The 19028-nt window shown below is 44.8% G+C and overlaps 2 protein-coding genes across 2 annotated transcripts in view; both read left to right on the top strand.

Moving 5' to 3' along the window:
* LOC306758119 (double-stranded RNA-specific editase B2-like) overlaps positions 1 to 5786 on the top strand; it is a gene marked incomplete at both ends in the record, with an annotated part of 36744 nt that extends 30958 nt beyond the window's left edge. The window contains 3 exons of the mRNA XM_079243329.1: positions 650 to 831; positions 1198 to 1379; positions 5637 to 5786. Coding sequence (XP_079099455.1) covers positions 650 to 831; positions 1198 to 1379; positions 5637 to 5786 — 514 coding nt within the window. The remainder of the gene's footprint in view (positions 1 to 649; positions 832 to 1197; positions 1380 to 5636) is intronic.
* Positions 1849 to 3668, top strand: LOC306758169 (tripartite motif-containing protein 16-like). The gene has a single exon (XM_079243395.1). The coding sequence runs from the start codon at positions 1864 to 1866 to the stop codon at positions 3589 to 3591; it is 1728 nt and encodes a 575-aa protein (XP_079099521.1). The 5' UTR covers positions 1849 to 1863; the 3' UTR covers positions 3592 to 3668.
* Positions 5787 to 19028: the final 13242 nt, after the last annotated feature.

Below are 19028 nucleotides of genomic sequence, written 5' to 3'. Positions count from 1 at the left end.
CCAAACAAATTCATTCATTTCACTGAAGGAATTAAATGTCAGTGTCTTTACTGACCTACTGAACTGTATTCAGAAAATTAACACAAATCAAGGCTTTGTCCGTGTGAACATGCTTCTGCAAAACTGAGGTCTTTCTCCCAACATTTCCCCCGAAATTAATCACATTTATACCGCACACTGATATGATCAGGAGTCACCAAGACAATCTGAAACCAACCAGAGGAATTACTAAAAAATATAGATTTCTTCTGATTAATTCAAGAAACCACCCAAAAATGGCAGAAAATCTCCTTTGGGCTGATAGCAAATAGATGGATGAGCAGAAAACCTCTACAAAGCAGCAGGAAGCAAAATTCACTGCAAAACAAACAGGACTGAGTTATTTAGGACAGAGAAAAACAGACAAAGGAGATCAGAAAAACACAGAAACCCCAACTGGAAACCAGTAAACAAACACTGTGACACATCAGGATAGAAATCTAACACTGAAAGACACCAACAGGAAGTCTGACATGATAGCTAAGCTTTTTTCCTTCTTGTTTTGCACTTTAGATTTTTTTTTATCCTGTAAAAGTATTTGCAGTTGAAGATCCATCAAACTGCCATCGCAGCTCCTCCCCTCTGATTTACAGCCTGCTTGTCTCGACAGGTGGAGCGCCGTTGGCCTCCAGGGGGCCCTTCTGTCTCACCTGGTGGAACCGGTTTACCTGCACAGCCTGACAGTTGGCACGCTCAGCCACACGGGTCACCTGGGAAGAGCCATGGCTCGCCGCCTGGCTTCTGTCAAGCATCTGCCTTTTCCTTACCGACGGAAGCAGCTGCTGCTCGGCTGTAGGTCCAAACACACCTCTGATGTGACGATTGTAATCAGTGTAGAAACAGTCTGCTCCAACTAAGCTTTTGTATTTGTACTTTTACCATGAAAGTGTGTAAAAATGACATCATAAGACTTCAGTTGAGTCATTGTCTGCAGTGTGAGGTGAATATAAATATTAATGACAGCAGCAGGAGTTTCAGCTGAGGGTGTTTTTCTCAAAGAGTTTAGTGTGAAAAGTTTCTGTAATTTGGCTGTTTGGTCTTTAAGCAGCTGTTTTAATATTAATGTGCACATAATCTTCTAGAGTATAGAAAGGAAAACTTCTCAGTCTGACAGTTTATGTATCAGCGACAACAAAGTTTCCCTCCGCCTCCATGCAGGTCTGAGCAGCAGGGAGGTTCGGCCAGCAGGGAGGGCGCCCAGCGTGAGCTTGAACTGGAGCTGTGGTGACAGAGGTCTGGAGGAGGTCTGCGCCGCCACAGGAAGAAGGAAGGACTCGGGGACGCCGTCGAGGCTCTGCAGGAGCTCCCTGTTCACCCACTGGCTGAAGCTGCAGATGCAGGTAAAGCTTCCAGGAAGCTGAGATCACACACAGTTTACAGCTTCATGCAGGAATACCTTTCATCCAGACCTTCATTTAGACAGAGTAATAAACTCTTAAGTTGGTTGTTGGATGGCATGATCAATATTAAAAAGATGATAATAATTAAACAAATCTTTCACTCCAGAGCAAAATTTATTTCATCATAACACAAAGAGTTAATCAGACATTATTTCAGCCAAACTACTCCACCTCCTGAAATCGCTTCCTGATTACCCTCCTTCTTCCTGATCTCAAACACAGCAGCTCCACTCTGTCCACATATGTCCTTGTTCCCTCCCCTTCACATCTGCTGGTGGATGAGGGGTGGAACCAACAAGTTAGGACATGAACAAGCTGATAGGCTCATTTCTCTAAACGATCGCGTGATTTTTAGATCAGAGCTCAGACAAGTTTCAGGTTTGAGGAAGTGAAACTAACACAGTCGCTGTTACTGAGAGGTGAAATGGCGGAAAAAGGAGTGAAGCTGGATCGAGAATCTTTCTCTTGTTCCGTCTGTCTGAATCTACTGAAGGATCCGGTGGCTATTCCCTGTGGACACAGCTTCTGCATGGACTGTATTAAAAGCTTCTGGGATGAAAAGGAAGAAAAAATCTACAGCTGCCCTCAATGCAGGAAGACCTTCAAACCGAGACCTGTCCTGGTGAAAAACATCATGTTAGCAGAGTTAGTGGGGCAGCTGAAGAAGACTGGACTCCAAGCTGCTCCTGCTGATCACTGCTATGCTGGACCTGAAGATGTGGCCTGTGATTTCTGCTCTGGAAGAAAACTGAAAGCCATCAAGTCCTGTTTATTCTGTCTGGCCTCTTACTGTGAGAAACACCTTCAGCCTCATTATGATGTGGTTCCATTCATGAAACACCAGCTGGTGGAGCCCTCCAAGAACCTCCAGCAGAACATCTGCTCTCGTCATGATGAGGCAATGAAGATGTTCTGCCGTACTGATCGGAAGTGTATCTGTTATCTCTGCTCTGTGGATGATCATAGAGGCCACAACACGGTCTCAGCTGCAGCAGAAAGGACTGAGAGGCAGAGAGAGCTGGAGGTGAGTCGACAAGAAATCCAGCAGAGAATCCAGGACAGAGAGAAAGATGTGAAGCTGCTTCAACAGGAGGTGGAGGCCATCAATCACTCTGCTGATACAACAGTAAAGGACAGTGAGAAGATCTTCACTCAGCTGATCCATCTCATCCAGAAAAGAAGCTATGATGTGAAGCAGCAGATCAGATCCCAGCAGGAAACTGAAGTGAGGCGAGTCAAAGAGCTTCAGGAGAAGCTGGAGCAGGAGATCACTGAGCTGAAGAGGAGAGACGCTGAGCTGAAGCAGCTCTCACACACAGAGGATCACACCCAGTTTCTACACAACTACCCCTCACTGTCAGCACTCAGTGAGTCTACACACTCATCCAGCATCAATATCCGTCCTCTCACACACTTTGAGGATGTGACAGCAGCTGTGTCAGAGCTCAGAGATAAACTACAGGACATCCTGACAGACAGATGGACAGACATCTCACTGGCAGTCACTGATCCAGATGTTTTACTGCCACAACCAGAACCAAAGACCAGAGATGGACTCTTAAGATGTTCATGTGAAATCACACTGGATCCAAACACAGCAAACACACAGCTGTTACTGTCAGAGGAGAACAGAAAGGTGACATTTGTGTATCAACATCAGTCTTATTCTAGTCATCCAGACAGATTCACTGGATGGTGTCAGGTTCTGAGTAGAGAGAGTCTGACTGGACGTTGTTACTGGGAGGTGGAAATGGGAGGATATGTTTCTGTAGCAGTCGCATACAAGGATATCAGCAGAGCAGGAAGTGGGAATGAATGTAAATTTGGACATAATGATAAATCTTGGTTATTATATTGGGACCAATACAGTTTTAAATTTTACTACAACAACATCGGTACCTCCATCTTGGAGGATTGGAACAAAGACAGTTATGAGTTTTACTACAACAAGATCAGAACCTCCATCTCAGGTCCTCGGTCCTCCAGAGTAGGAGTGTACCTGGATCACAGAGCAGGTATTCTGTCCTTCTACAGCGTCTCTGAAACCAGGACTCTCCTCCACAGAGTCCAGACCACATTCACTCAGCCGCTCTATGCTGGACTCTGGATCTGTTCCAATTCTGGAAGTGCGAAGTTTTGTTCACCTGTTTAGACAAAAGTAACTGAAGCTTCAGAGGAATTTATAAGAATTTTGTGTCATTGTTCTTCTGTTTTAACTGTTTTTTCTTCTCATTTATATGTCTGTAATTTCAGCTTTTTGTACTTTTTGTACCTAATTTCTTCTGTGGGATGTTTTTTCCATCAAAGATCATGTTTATGGACTCAGTCAGAAAGACCATTTATTAACCAGGATGAAAATATGGATATAAATACTTCTTATGTGACGACATTTAGATAAGTCCTGACATGTTAAATAACAGTGTGTCAGTGTGAGCTGGAGCTGATTTCATGGGTTGTGTTTTCTTCATCATCTTCTTCATCATCTTGTGTTGATTCACACTGAGACTCATCAGATGTAAAGTTTGAATTTTCAGTCTGAAACAAACATGTTGACTCATTTTAAGCTTCAGTACATAATAACTGATGCTTTATGGAGATTTATATTGTATATTCTTTGTAATGACATTCTCTGTCAGATAGATCATGTGTGAGATACTGAACATGTAACTCTTTTAGTTTTATCATTTATTCTGCATGTTGATAATATATACATATATATATATGTTGCGGTGAGTGTATTTTATGTTTTCTATGGTGTCTCAGCCAGAAAATCTGTGGGGAAATATGCTTTCAATTTACTTTTTCTGCTTAAATAAAGATTATTGTGACCAATATGTCAATTCTGATTGTACAACTGGTACACAAACCAACATGTATCCATATTTACCTCCATAAACGCAGCGTGCTGCATGTGACATTATGTCTTCTTCTCAGCACATTGGTTAGCTCAGGGCCGTAGGCTGTTCCCACTGGAGTCTGATGGTCACATTTACATTATAATGTCTAAGACCACCTGAAAAATATCACATGTCAGCAAATAATCAGATCCAGGGTTACGATCTGCAGTGTGAACATCATTATTTTAACTATCTACAAAACATTTTTATATTGTTGAAACATGTAGATTAAAAAAGACCCATATAATGAAATATTTAATTTAAAGAAAACAAAAGTGAAAACAAAAACAAATAAATAAATATGAATGAATATAATTTTTTATAAATAATTATGAATACTATGGCTTCAAACTTGTAAACTAAGTCCATAAAACACGTGATTAACCTACAAACTAAACCACAATTATGTCCTGAAAAACAGTATAGATGTGTCAGAATAAAATAATCATTTGTACTTGTAAGTAGTTCAGAAACTGTTTTTGCCCAAAGCAGGTCAACATGAAACTATTTTACAAACAATAAAACACTGCTAAATTATTCCTGAATGTCTTTCTCTGAAAAGGAACCTCTAGAGAATCATGGTAATTTCCAGCTCTGACACTTGTCCTTCTCTGTTGTGTGTTAATAAGTTTATCTACATATTTAGGGGAGACTGGGTATGTGGAACATGGAATGAGATGTAACGCCACCATTTCCACCACTGAGAGATGAGATAAGAGTTATATGATCATGTCAGTGTTTACCCGCTTCCCTCTCAGTCCCTCATGGTGGTTGTCAAGGCTAGAAACAGATATGTGTACATTTTATTCAAGGAAAGTAACAAGGAAAGTCTTTTTTTTTAACCAGTATTAAACTGTGTTTACTCCTGACAATTTCAGATGAGATAAAATTATTTAAAGTCAATTAAATTGTACTTTCTTTTACTAAAAGAAGAAACATTTTCTTCCTGTTAATTTCAAACCAATATGCTAACACAGTTAGCTAAACAATGGCTAACAGGGGTCGAGTGGGTAGTAAGATATATTTATATTAGATAATGTGGTGGTACCATCCCCTGACATAAAACTATGAATAATTTCTCGATTGTATTCATTTCAAAGCATTTTTTTTAAAAGAAAGTTTTATAAATGTAGCTGAAAAGTTCAGTGAGTTACAGGTGTTGAAGCAGAAAACGTTGCAACAGCAGCTGGTTTCTCTATAAAAAGCTGGAACATAAATGGTTGCTCAGCATGATGTCCTAGAATACCTGTATACTGTATTTTTCTATGGCATAAACCCTGTTCATGCCTTTCTTTCTCAGATAAATGGACCTATTTCAGGTGCAGTGACATATTCTGTTTCCAAGATGGCTGCCGGACGCTACCAGAAGGCGGTTCAGCAGTTTGGCAGCGCTCTGCAGGGTGGAGGTCTAGGAACATGGATCAGGAAACCTCAAAAACTTGTGAAGTGAGAGTAAAAGGCTGAATACAGACTCTCAGAGTGAAGTTTATGTCTATTTCTTCTTCAGGAATGTGTGTGGACGTTGTGTTTCGATGAGCAGGTGATCATAAGGCATGTGGAAATCAATCAATCATCATTCAGCAGAAGATCAACTTGTCCTCCGTCTGTTTTTATTGACAAACTCTACAGTCCCACATAAAGCTGATCTGTTAACAGTTTCAAATGAAGAGTTGTCGATGCTTTAGCTGCTTCTGTGTAAACAGCATTAGATCATGACGCTATTAATCCTTTATTTTTATATTTGATGACCCATGCAGCCTTTTACTCAACAACTGAGTAGTGGTCCAGAAAGAACAAAATATTCCCACCTTCCCAAAGTGTTCTCATAATGTCTGCAGTCTGAACCCAACCTGAAGCTGCCAACACGAACGCTGACCTTCATCAGAAGCAACAACTGGAAACAGACGACTTTACTTGGAGCGAAGCAGCTTTTTATCTCTACAGTGTTATGTATTAGCACATTAGTGTGTTTCTTCTCCTTAAACTTTATTTTTCATGTTAAATCCTCCATGTTTAATGTTCCTCTCCCTCATGTATTTATGAGCTGTGTGTTTATATGGCTCAGCAGTGTGATGGCACACTGCCACCAACAGGAATTTTGTGGTTTTACAGCTTTGACTGAGGAAAGATGTGTCATGTTGATTCCTCCCTTTATACCATCTCCATGTATTCTTTTAGCATTTATACCTATTCATAAATATCCCTGATGATTTTTCTTGTCACTTTGTGTTTATTTATGTAAAAATTGAGTCTAAAATGTTCATTATTGGATGTTCAGACTGAATGTATACTATATTGTTCACAACTATTTTTAAATCACATTAAATAAAATTCTTGTTTGTGTTATTTAATTTTCTGTTTGAGTTTTCTAAAAGTTTAAATTTGATGATCCAGATCTTCAGTATCTCTTCGGTTTAACATGAACAATCTGGACAGAAGTCATGGTTTCCTTTACTTCACAATTTGTTTCACAGCCTTTTGTTTCAATCGCTGCAGTCAGATGTTTGATGTAACTGTCAGTGAGATATTGGTACCTGTCTACAGGTGTTTTGCCCCTCTCATCAGCAAACTGCTCCAGATTCTATATGTCTTCATCTTCATGTCCCTTATCCAGGGTCGGGTCGCGGGGGCAGCAGCCTAAGCAGGGAAGCCCAGACTTCCTTCTCTCCAGCCACATTTGCCAACGCTGCGGGGGGGATCCCGAGGCATTCCCAAGCCAGCCGAGAGATACAATCCCTCCGGCATGTCCTGGGTCTTCCCCAGGGTCTCCTACCAGAGGGACGTGCCTAGAAGACCTCACCAGGGATGTGTTCAGGAGGCATACTGACCAGATGCCCGAGCCACCTCTACTAGCTCCTCTCGATGCGGAGGAGCAGCGGCTCTACTCTGAGCCCCTCTCGGACGACCGGGCTCCTCACCCTATCTCTAAGGGTGAGCCCGGCCAACCTGCGGAGAAAACTCATTTCAGCCGCCTGTATATGAGATCTCGTTCTTTCGGTCACGACCCACAGCTCATGACCGTAGGTGAGGGTAGGAACGTAGATCGACTGGTAAATCGAGAGCTTCGCCTTCTGGATCAGCTCTTTCTTCACCACAACAGACCGGCGCGGAGTCTGCATTACCCCGTGGTAAGGTCACCCATGGCAAACAGGTGTCTTGGGGAGGGACCAGACCAAGTACGGCTCACAGACCTCTATTAAAACAACAAACTTGGGCACAAATGTTCCCTTGCCTGGATTGCAGGTTTCCGGGGCCCCCCTCTGCAGCCAGCCCTGGGGGTGGGGCACGAGGGCGAGCATCTGGTGGCCGGGCCTTTGCCCATGGGGCCCAGTCGGGCTCAGCCCGAAAGGGTTACATGGGCCCCACCTCCTGTGGGCTCACCACCTGCGGGAAGAGCCGTAGGGGTCGGGTGCAATGTGAGCTGGGCGGCAGCAAGAGTTCCAATTAACATATATTTGAGAAAGCATACTTCTCCAACTTCAATCGAAACTACTGTGAGTCCGCATTACTGCAGACGCCGCACCGATCCGTCTGTCGAGCTCGTGCTCCATCCTTCCCTCACTCGTGAACAAGACCCCGAGATATTTAACCTCCTCCACTTGAGGCACAATCTCACTCCCGACCCGGAGAGGACAATCCACCCCTATTCCGGCTGAGGACCATGGTCTCACATTTGGTGGTGCTGATTCTCATCCCAGCCGCTTCACACTCTGCCACGAATTGCTCAAGTGAGAGCTGGAGATCACAACCAGATGAAGCCAACAGGATCACGTCATCTGCAAAAGGCAGGGACCCAATCCTGAGGCCACCAAGCCGGATCCCCTCAACACCTCGGCTGCGCCTAGAAATTCTGTCCATATAAGTTATGAACAGAATCAGTGATAAAGGGCAGCCTTGGCGGAGTCCAACCCTCATCGGCAATGTGGACCAAGCTCTGACACCTGTCGTACAGGGACCGGACAGCTCGTACAAAGGGGTCCAGTATTCCATACTCACGGAGTACCCCCCACAGGAGCCCCCGGGGTACATGGTCGAACGCCTTCTCCAGGTCCACAAAGCACATGTAGACTGGTTGGGCAAGCTCCCATGCCCCCCCAGAACCCCAAAGAGGGTATAGAGCTGGTCCACTGTTCCATGACCAGGACAAAAACCACACTGCTCATCCTCAATCCGAGATTTGACTCTCCGGCAGACCCTCCTCTCCAGGACCCCTGAATAGACCTTACCAGAGAGGCTGAGGAGTGTGATTCCCCTGTAATTGGAACAGACTCTCCGGTCCCCCTTCTTAAAAAAGGGGGACCACCACCCCAGTCTGCCAGTCCAGTGGCAATGTCCCCGATGTCCACGCGATGTTGCAGAGGCGTGTCAGCCAGGACAGCCCCACAGCATCTAGAGCCTTAAGGAACTCCGGACGGATCTCATCCACCCCCGGGGCCTTGCCGCCAAGGAGCTTTTTGACTACCTCAGCAACTTCAGCCCCAGAGATAGGAGAGTCCACCCCTGAGTCCCCCAGCTCTGCTTTCTCATTGGAAGACATGTTGGTAATGTTGAGGAGGTCTTCGAAGTATTCCCTCCACCAACCCACAAGGTCCCGAGTTGAAGTCAGCAGCTCCCCATCTCCACTGTACACAGTGTTGACAGAGCACTGCTTCCCCCTCCTGAGCCGCCGGATGGTGGACCAGAATCGCCTCGAAGCCGTCCGGAAGTCTTTCTCCATGGCCTCGCCGAACTCCTCCCATGCCTGAGTTTTTGCCTTGGCAACAGCCGAAGCCGCATGCCGCTTATCCTCTCCGTACCCATCAGCTGCCTCCAGAGTCCCACAGGCCAAGAAGGCCCGATAGGACTCCTTCTTCAGCTTGACGGCATCCCTCACCGCTGGTGTCCACCAAGATTCCTGGGATTACCGCCATGACAGGCACCAACGACCTTACAGCCACAGCTCCGGCTGGCCACCTCAACAATAGAGGCACAGAGCACAGCCCATTCGGACTCAATGTCCCCTGCCTCATTCAGGACATGTTTGAAGCTCTCCTGAAGGTGGGAGTTGAAGCTTGCTCTGACGGGGGACTCAGCCAGACGTTCCCAGCAGACCCTCACAACACATTTGGGCCTGCCAGATCTGACCGGCTTCCTCCCCCACCATCTGAGTCAACTCACCACCAGGTGGTGATCAGTTGACAGCTCCGCCCCCCTCTTCACCCGAGTTTCCAAGGCATGGCCACAGGTCTGATGATACGACTACTAAATCGATCATCGAACTGCGGCTCAGGGAGTCCTGATGCCAGGTGTACATATGGACACTCTTATCTTCAAACATGGTGTTCATTATGGACGATCCATGTCGTGCACAGAAGTCCAATAACTCCAATAATGCCTCCCAATAACTCCTCTCAAGGTCTCACTGTCGTTGCCCACGTGAGCATTGAAGCCCCCCAGCAGAACAAAAGAGTCCCCAGAAAGAGTACCCTCCAGCACTCCCTCCAAGAACTCCAGAACCGGAGCGTACTCTGAACTGCTGTTCGGTGCATAAGCACAGACAACAGTCAGAACCCATCCCCCCACACGAAGGTGGAGGGAAACTACCCTTTCGTTGGGATAAACCCCAACGTGCATGCACCAAGCTGTCTAATGAGAATGCCCTCACCATGAGCAACTCCAGAGTGGAAGAAAGTCCAGCCCCTCTTGAGGGTACTGGTTCCAGAGCCCAAGCCATACATCGAGGTGAGTCCAACTATGTCTAGCTGGAACCACTCAATCTCACGCACAAGCTCAGGCTCCTTCCCCACCAGAGAGATGACATTCCACGTCCCTAGAGCCAGTTTCTGCAGCCGCGGATCAGACCGCCAAGGTCCCCACCTTTTGCTGCCACCTAGCTCACATTGCACCTGACCCCTACGGCTCCTCCCGCAGATGGTGAGCCCACGGTAGGTGGGGCCCATGTAACCCTTTCAGGCTGAGCCCGACCGGGCCCCATGGGCAAAGGCCCAGCCACCAGACACTCGCTCTTGTGCCCCACCCCCAGGCCTGGATCCAGAGAGGGGCCCCGGTGACCCGCGTTCGGGCAAGGGAACATCTTCGGCCATGGTTGTAGTCATCATAGAGGTCTTTGAGCTGTATTTGGTCTGGTCCCTCCCATAGACACCTGTTTGCTATGGGTGATCCTACCAGGGGCATAAAGCCCCCGACAACAAAGTTGCTAGGATCTTCAGGACACAAAACACTCCACCATGATACAGTGATGGCTCGGGGACAGGAAAGATGCTAAGCTTAGACAAAACAACCATTGGAGTCAAGATCTGAGTTCTTGAGGCAACACCCCTCACCGTGGCCTGTCAAACCAAATATTGCAAGTCAGGATATTTCTAGAGATTATAAAATCTGCGTTCTGTGGCCAGATTTCTGACAGCACTACTGCTCTGTTGCCCATCCCGCACCAGTTCAGCAACCTCAAGGATTTGCTGGGTTGCTGCCCACAGCTTGCTCTAAGAAAGGCATAGAGTGACAGCCTTCCCATAGAAGTAGAACACCTGAAGGCTGATAAACATGTTCACTCTGATGGTCATCTTCTAAAACTTTCACCTGGGCAGGATCAATAAATGGGGCTTATAAAAGTTGGTGGTCAGCTGTAATATGATCCAAGGTAGCCTTCATCCAACTGTACTTGATGAAAAACATCACATCAACAAAGTCATTATCAAGACCTACAACAAGCAGAAACATCATTCAGGCACAGAGAGTCCTTGCAGAGATACGCAGGCACTATTGGATTTGGAGGGGCCAACAGTCAGTGTAAAAGCTCCAGCACAAAATCTTTGTTTTGTCCTTAACTTGTTAAGTTACTTGCCATCCCACAAGAAGAAGACCCCTAGCTGGCCTAGCAGACAAAAATCTGCTACTCAGATTTGGGGGCAGCTGTTTAAAAGGCCAGGTTGTTCTTGCACCCCTCTTGGCAAGTTTTATTAATATGGTTTAGCTAGACTCCTTAGAGAGTCAGGTCCTGCCTCACGTGAAGGAGTTTAAATATCTTGAGGGTCTTGTTCATGAGTGAGGGAAGGATGGAGCGTGAGATCGACAGGCGGATCGGTGCAGTGTCTGCAGACATGCGGACTCTGCGCCGGCCTGTTGTGGTGAAGAGGGAGATGAACCAGAAGGCAAAGCTCTCGATTTACCAGTCAATCTACGTTCCTACCCTCAGCTATGGTCATGAGCTGTGGGTCGTGACCATAAGAACGAGATCTCATATACAGGCAACTGAAATGAGTTTCCTCTGCACGGTGGCCGGGCTCTCCCTTAGAGATAGGGTGAGGAGCTCGGTCATCCGGGAAGGGCTCAGAGTAGAGCCACTGCTCCTCTGCATTGAGAGGAACCAGTTCAGGTGGCTCGGGCATCTGGTCAGGATGCCTCCTGGACGCTTCCCTGGTGAGGTGTTCCGAGCACGTCCCTCTGGGAGTAGACCCCAGAGAAGACCCAGGACACGCTGGAGGGATTATATCTGGGCTTCCCAGCTTAGGCTGCTGCCCCTGCGACCTGACCCCAGATAAGCGGCAGAAGATGGATGGATGATTTAGCTTCAATGAGGTACGACCACTCTACTTTTACGAAAAAGAAACACAGGACATGTTTCTTCCCCAAGTTGTTTCATTATTTGTGCGTACATTAACAAAAAGCACTTAAATTCCAACTGAATAAACCTTTACAAGGAAAAATCAGCCTGGTTATTTCTTTTGAAAGAAAGGACCTGCAGTGGAGACATATACCTGCAGGTTTTGTGAAACAGGGAAAGGGCGTGGACTGAAACCACGGTGTTTAAAATCTGAAACCCATACATCAGCAACCTGAAACCCTGATCATGTAAAAGAATTCAAAACTTGTTATTCTCATATAAAGAGTTACAGATCTGCTGGTGGATGATGGGTGGAACCAACAAGTTGGGACATGAAAGAGCTGACAGGCTCCGTTCTCTGAACTATCACATGATTTGTAGATCAGAGCTCAGAACCAGTTTCAGGTTTGAAGAAGTAAAACAAACATAGTCGCCGTTACTGAGAGGTGAAATGGAGCAGAAAAGACTGAAGCTGGATCGAAAATCTTTTTCTTGTTCCATCTGTCTGGATCTACAGAAGAATCCAGTGACTATTCCCTGTGGACACAGCTACTGCATAAACTGTATTAAATCCCGCTGGGATGGAGAGGATCAGAATAGAATCTACAGCTGCCCTCAGCGTAGGAAAACTTTCACACCACAACCTTTCGAGGAGAAAAACATCATGTTAGCTGATTTAACAGAAGAGCTGAAGAAGACTGCGGTCACTTTTAACCGCAGGAGGTTGCCGCTTGTGTGGAACAAGCAACAGCGAGTTTCAGAGTTTTAGGAAGCAAATTGAGGGAGAAAAGCTTAAAAAATCTTTAGTAAAGTAGAGATCCTCAAAATAATGCTACATGGCTACCTTGCATAAGTCACAATTTTCATAAAATCTTGTTCCTCTCAAGATGTTACGAGACTTGAGGCTAATGCGCTCAGCACTGTTCAAAGGGGAAAAAAAACACCAATCGCAACTGTTGTTTGTCGAAGCTCACAAATATTGCTTTTATTCTGTGAAAAAATGTAATGGAAAATGCACGGTCTTACCTGGGCCTCCCTCTGGAGTCAGCTGGACGTGTCTTTGTCCATGGGGGCCCAGTTGGGCTCAGTTCAAACGGGGACATGGACCCCTGTTCTATTGTGGCCCATAGCTCATGGGAGGAGCAATGGAGGTTGGGTACAACCTGAGTTAGACAATGAGTTGGCCATTGTCCATAGGCAAGAACCCAGGCATTTCCATCCTTGGTGGCAGAAACGAGCTCTGGGAAGTCTAGGCTTTTCTGCTTCGGCAGCCCAACACTGGAATGCCTGTGTGGGTGCGGGGGGGGGGGGGGGGGGGGGGGGTCTTGTGCCCCGGGAGCGCAGCTGGTGCACTGGGATGCAGCCTGGCCTCCACTCAGCGGCTGTCTGGGGATCCTGGCTCTCCATTGGTGTGGGCTGGACCCTCTGCCCGCGGGGGGTTGGGGGTTGCCTTCGGGCTCTTGGGGCCCTGGGGCCCACGCTCTATCTGCCCCAGGGGGCCGGTTCCCTCCGGTCTCGGCCCGCTGGGGCCTGTTCCCCCTGACCGCAGGGGACTCCGGCTGGGGCTCCCCTCGACTGCCTCCCGGGTGGGTTCATAGCTGGCTTCAGGGTGGGGTGGATGCCGGTCACCTGGGTCTCGGGGTCCTCCTGGCCTGCTTCTTGCCTTTGTGTGGGCGGGGTCACATTGGCATGATCACTCTTCTCTGAACACGTTCCACTCTGCATGTTCTGCATGTGGCACAGTCTCTGAGTTGTGTGCAGGATTATTCACTAACAGCAGCTAGTTTTCTTTGTCTCTCATTAATATTTAACATGATAGTTTATGGTGCTCTTGACACTTGAGTCTAGTCCTCTGCAGGGGGAATAAGAATCTAAGATTGGCCTGTTTGTGTCTATGTGTGTGAATGTGGAGGTACATGTGTCTATATAGGCAAATGTGTATGGGTGTATATGCGTATGTTTATGCAAATGTCAGTTTTTTCTTTCCCATCTCTCTCTTTTCCTCTCTCTCTACGAGGTGTTTTTTTCCTCTTTCCCTTTGTCTTTCTGTTGCTCCTATCCTCTCTGGTCTGGTCCAGCAGTAGAAACTCTGTATTACAATCATGGAAAATAAATAAAGATATAAAATAAAAATCCAGAAAATCAAGGGGGTCATCATACCAGTAATGCTCCCCTTGGCAAAGTACATTTGCTCAGCAGAACACAGCATCCAGACTATCATTCTACTTGCTTAAATGCTGGACAAGACACACACACAAAAAAAAGACTTGGATGTTTTAAAAAATTTTTGCACCTAAATGATAAAAAGACAGAGGTAATGTTTTTCCGACCTAAGGATGTCTCGTATTGATCTGGATCCTTTAAGTCCATATTTGAGACAGACGGCAACAAACCTGGGTGTGAAAATTGACAGTGACCTTAAATTTTATGTGCGAGTCAAATCAGTTGTGAAGTCCAGCTTTTTTTCATTTGAGACAATTGGCAAGTTAAACCTCTGCTGTCTTTGTGCCACTTTGAGATTTTAATTGATGCTTTTATGACTAATCATTTAGACTATTGTAACACACTTTATGTTGGTCTCAGCTAGTCGTTACTGACTCGCCTTCAGTTGGTTCAAAACGCTGCTGTTCAGCTCTTAACTGGTACTAACAAAAGAGAGCACATCATTCCAGTTTTATCTTCACTTCTATGGCTCCCAGTTCGTTTTAGAATTGATATTAAAATCTTTCTTTATGTTTTTAAATGTCTTCATGGCCTTGCTCCCCTCTATCTGGCTGACCTGCTTCGTCCGTATGTTCCTTCCAGTTGTCTCCTGTCAGCAGATCAACTCATGTTAACTGTCTCAAAGACAAAGAAGAAGTCGAGAGGTGACCATGCTTTTTTCGCTGTTGCTCCTAAGCTGTGGAATGAGCTGCCTTTGAACATCAGACAAACCACCTCATTGCCAGCTTTTAAATCCTCTTTTAAAACACATTTTCTCTTTGGCTTTTATATCAGTTAGAGAGGCTGGTTATTTTATTTTATTTTATTGTTTTCTGCTCTTACTGTTTTTGTATTTTGTGTTTAATTTATGGATTCTACGCATTTTAAATTGTCCTGTGTTTTAACTATTTTATGTGGATATGTGTGTGTTCAGCACTTTGGCCAATCTTGATTGCTTTGAAAGTGCTCTATAAATATAAGTTGACTTGAGTTGATGAAGTAATTAATTCCTTTTTTCTTTTTTATTTGATGACCCATGCAGCCTTTAACTCTAAAACTGAGTAGTGGTCCAGAAATGACAAAGTATTCCCACCTTCCCAAAGTGTTCTCATAATGTCTGCAGTCTGAACACAACCAGAAGCTTCCAACACAAACTCTGACCTTCATCAGAAGCAAGAACATGAAAGAGTAAAGTAGCTTTTTATTGCTATAATGTCACATATAAACACATTAGTGTGTTTCTTCTCCTTAAACTTTGTTTTTCATGTTAAATCCTCCATGTTTAATGTTCCTCCCCCTCATGTATTTATGAGCTGTGTGTGTGTGTGTGTGTGTGTGTGTGTGTGAGGCTCAGCAGTGTGAGGCTCAGCAGTGTGATGGCACACTGCCACCTACAGGAAGTTTGTGGTTTTACAGCTTTGACTGAGGAAAGATGTGTCATGTTGATTCCTCCCTTTATATCATCTCCATGTATTCTTTTAGCATTTATACCTATTCATAAATATCCCTGATGATTTTTCTTGTCACTTTGTGTTTATTTATGTAAAAATTGAGTCTAAAATGTTCTTTTTAAGATGTTCAGACTGAATGTACTCTATATTGTTCACAACTATTTTTTAAATCACATTAAATAAAATTCTTATTTGTTATTTAATTTTCAGTTTGTGTTTTCTGAAAGCTTAAATCTGATTATCCAGATCTCCAGGAGCTCTTCAGCTTTAAGTTAACTTCATAATTAGTTTCTCAACCTTTTGTTTCGATCACTGCAGTCAGATGATTGATGTAATTCTCAGTGAGACTTTGGTACCTGTCTGCAGGTCTTCTGTTCCACTCATCAGCAAACTGCTCTGGATGTCTCAGCTGTTAAAGGGTTTCTTCTCCAGACTGAATGTTTCAGCTCCTTTCACATGATGTTCAACAGGATTTTATTCAGGGTTTATAGAAAGGCGCTTTACAACATTACAATCTTTTCTTCATAGCCAGTCTTGGCTGGTTCTGTGTGTGATTTGCCTCATTATCCAGAGAGAAGATCAATGAGCTGCAACTAAGAACAAGCGTTCAGATTCTGGGCGGCACATTTTGCCCCAGAAACCCTTCATTGTCTTCAGATTTAATTTCTGTCCTGAACAATTTCAAGATACTGAGCCAGAAGCAGCAAAGCATCTCCAGATCAGAACCGAGTCTCCTCCATGTTTCACAGCAGCTACAGTCTTCTTCTCTTTCCATGATGCATTTTGTTGTCTGTCAACATGATGCTGCTCCAACTGATGCTGCATAGCTGACTGAACTTTCCACAACAGGCTGATGGAAGATATGAACCTTCCTTTAGAGCTCAACTTCCTCCAGAAGAAGAGTCTCCTCTGTCCTTTCCTCTGGATGCTTCTGTGTTGTATTTCCAGTCTAATTGATTGCCCAGCTGAGCTCCAAGGTATTTATGTTTAGATTAGACATGTAAAGGATGAAAAGCTTTTTCCAAGACAATAAAGGAAGGTACGACTTCATAGATTTGAAAGGATGAAGGAAAATATTTACTGGAAGCACTGGGTTTTTAAAGTTTCTAACAGATGAGACATTTTGTTGGTGGGAAGATAAAATGTGGAGCTTTTAGACCTGTTTTAGAGGACATACAGGTCAAACAGATATTATCTCAAGCCGATATGAAGATACATGAAGCAGTACAAGAAATATCTGGAAGAAATCTGCCTCTGGAAAGGAACATTTTATTTTTTGGACTGACGTCCAGTGGGCAGCCAATGAGAGCCCAACTGTGAAGACAAGGATGGACGTCTTGATGGACATTTCCATGACAGGAATGTCCATCATGATGAGCAGTAGATGTGAATGACCTGTTTGTTTCACAATGGAGGAATGGAGGAACATATTCAACGTCACAAGCTGGACTTTGACTCCACCAACCAGAGACGATACACTGTGTTTCACAGCAATCACATCTCACTCCCCATCTTTTCATCTTCTTTTCTTTCCATCTTAATTTCTGTTTATTCTGGAAAAACATCCGTCATGCGGATTCTCTGTGAATATCAATGGACTCATGTTGAACTGGTTGCTGAATGTCTATGCAAAGTAAATGAAACCTAACTTTATTAAAGTCTCCACCCTGGTACGTGCAGTTCCTTATCACATGATGGGAGCTCTGAAAGAGACAAACCAGTAATAAACAACAGAATATGGGTGTGTGTGATGACTGTCAGCAATCTTTCATGTGACCAGAGGGGAGGAGTAAGGGAGCCAGAGCTCCTTTGAATTGTTCTCTGATGCCACCTGGAGAGATTCACCGAAGAAAATCTTAGATATCTGCAGACAAAAGCTCAGGTTAATTAAATTTGTAAAATATATTTATTTAATAAAACTCTCTTATCAGCCTTTACATACCCATGAACCTCAGTGACATCCTGTTGTTAATGCACATGGTTTAACAACAGCGATCCACGCTTTGCAGCTCTAACAGCTTCATTCTTCCAGAAGGTCCGACACTGATGTTGAACGAGAAGGTTTGGCTCACAGTCTCTGCTTTAATTCACCCTAACAGTGTTCACTCTGTTCAAGAGTCAAGTTCTTCCACACCGAACTTACTCATCTACGTGTTCATGGACCTCGCTTTGTGCACTAGTGTGCAGTCTTCTTGGAACAGGGAGGAACCTTCCCTAAACCGTTCCCACAAGGTGTGGAACATGAACCTGTCCAAAACCTCTTGGTGGGCTGAAACATTCAGGGTTCCTTTCACTGGAACTAAGAGGCCCAGCCAGCTGCTGAAGAACAAACCTTAACATCATCAGCAAAAAACAAAAGAAGAATTATCCTCACAACCACCAAACCCAGACATCAGATTGCCAGATGGAGACGCAGGATTCATCATTCCAGAGGACATATCTCCTCTGCTCTAGAGTTCAGTGGTGGCAGGTCTGACAGCTCTGGATCTGATGCCTTCAACTTGGTGATGTCCGATCTGGATGCAGCAGCTCAGCCATGGAAACACACTCCATGGAGCTCACACTGTTCTGCAGTGTATACAACACTGAAAAATGGCCCTGAAACTTGGAAGTAGTCTCACCAAAACAGGCAAATCATCTCTGTTGGTTCAGCTGCTGCTGGATCGATTCAGATACTGAGTGTTTTTTCTGTTTGCGCTGTCATGTCCCCACCTCCAACCCCACCAAATCTTCCAGGTCATGTCTTTGTAATTGTGATTTTAGAACTTGTAAAAGTCTTTTGAGCCAAGGTGAAACCAGGTGGGTCCAAAGTCAGTCCTGGAGCACCGCTGTCCTGCAGCTTTTCAGTTTATTCCTGCTTTAGGAAGATTAAAATTAAACGGATCATACTGCCTATGAAGTTCTGCATACTGACTCAGCTATTTGAGTCAGGTGTGTTGGAGCAGAGAGACACAGATATTCTGGAGGACTGTGGGTCTATGGGATGGCGCATTCATGTCGTGTTTTAAAACTGGAACAATCAGTTTAGCAATAAAAACTGAAAAGTCTTGATCAATGAGCAGGAGTTCATTGGTTTTAATGTCAGTTCAAATTTGATTAAATTCCTGAAATACATCAGCAACTTCAAACCTTGATCATTTCAAGTTATCCAGAATTAAATCAAGATTAAAATGATTGTTAAAATCATACAAAAAGTGAATCAGATGTTATTTCAGTGAAACCACTCCTTCTGAAATCACTTCCAGATTACCTCCTCTTTCCTGATCTCAAACACAGCAGCTCCACATATGTCCTTGTTCCCTCCCCTTCACATCTGCTGGTGGATGAGGGGTGGAACCAACATGTGGGGAGGTGAAAGAGCTGATAGACGTCATTCTCTGAACAATCACATGATTTGTAGATCAGAGCTCAGATAAGTTTCAGGTTTGAGGAAGTG

Source organism: Telmatherina bonti (genome assembly GCF_933228915.1).
Source record: "Telmatherina bonti genome assembly, chromosome: 7".
In the NCBI taxonomy this organism is placed as follows: domain Eukaryota; kingdom Metazoa; phylum Chordata; class Actinopteri; order Atheriniformes; family Telmatherinidae; genus Telmatherina; species Telmatherina bonti.
This window is presented reverse-complemented; position numbering and strand designations above follow the sequence as displayed.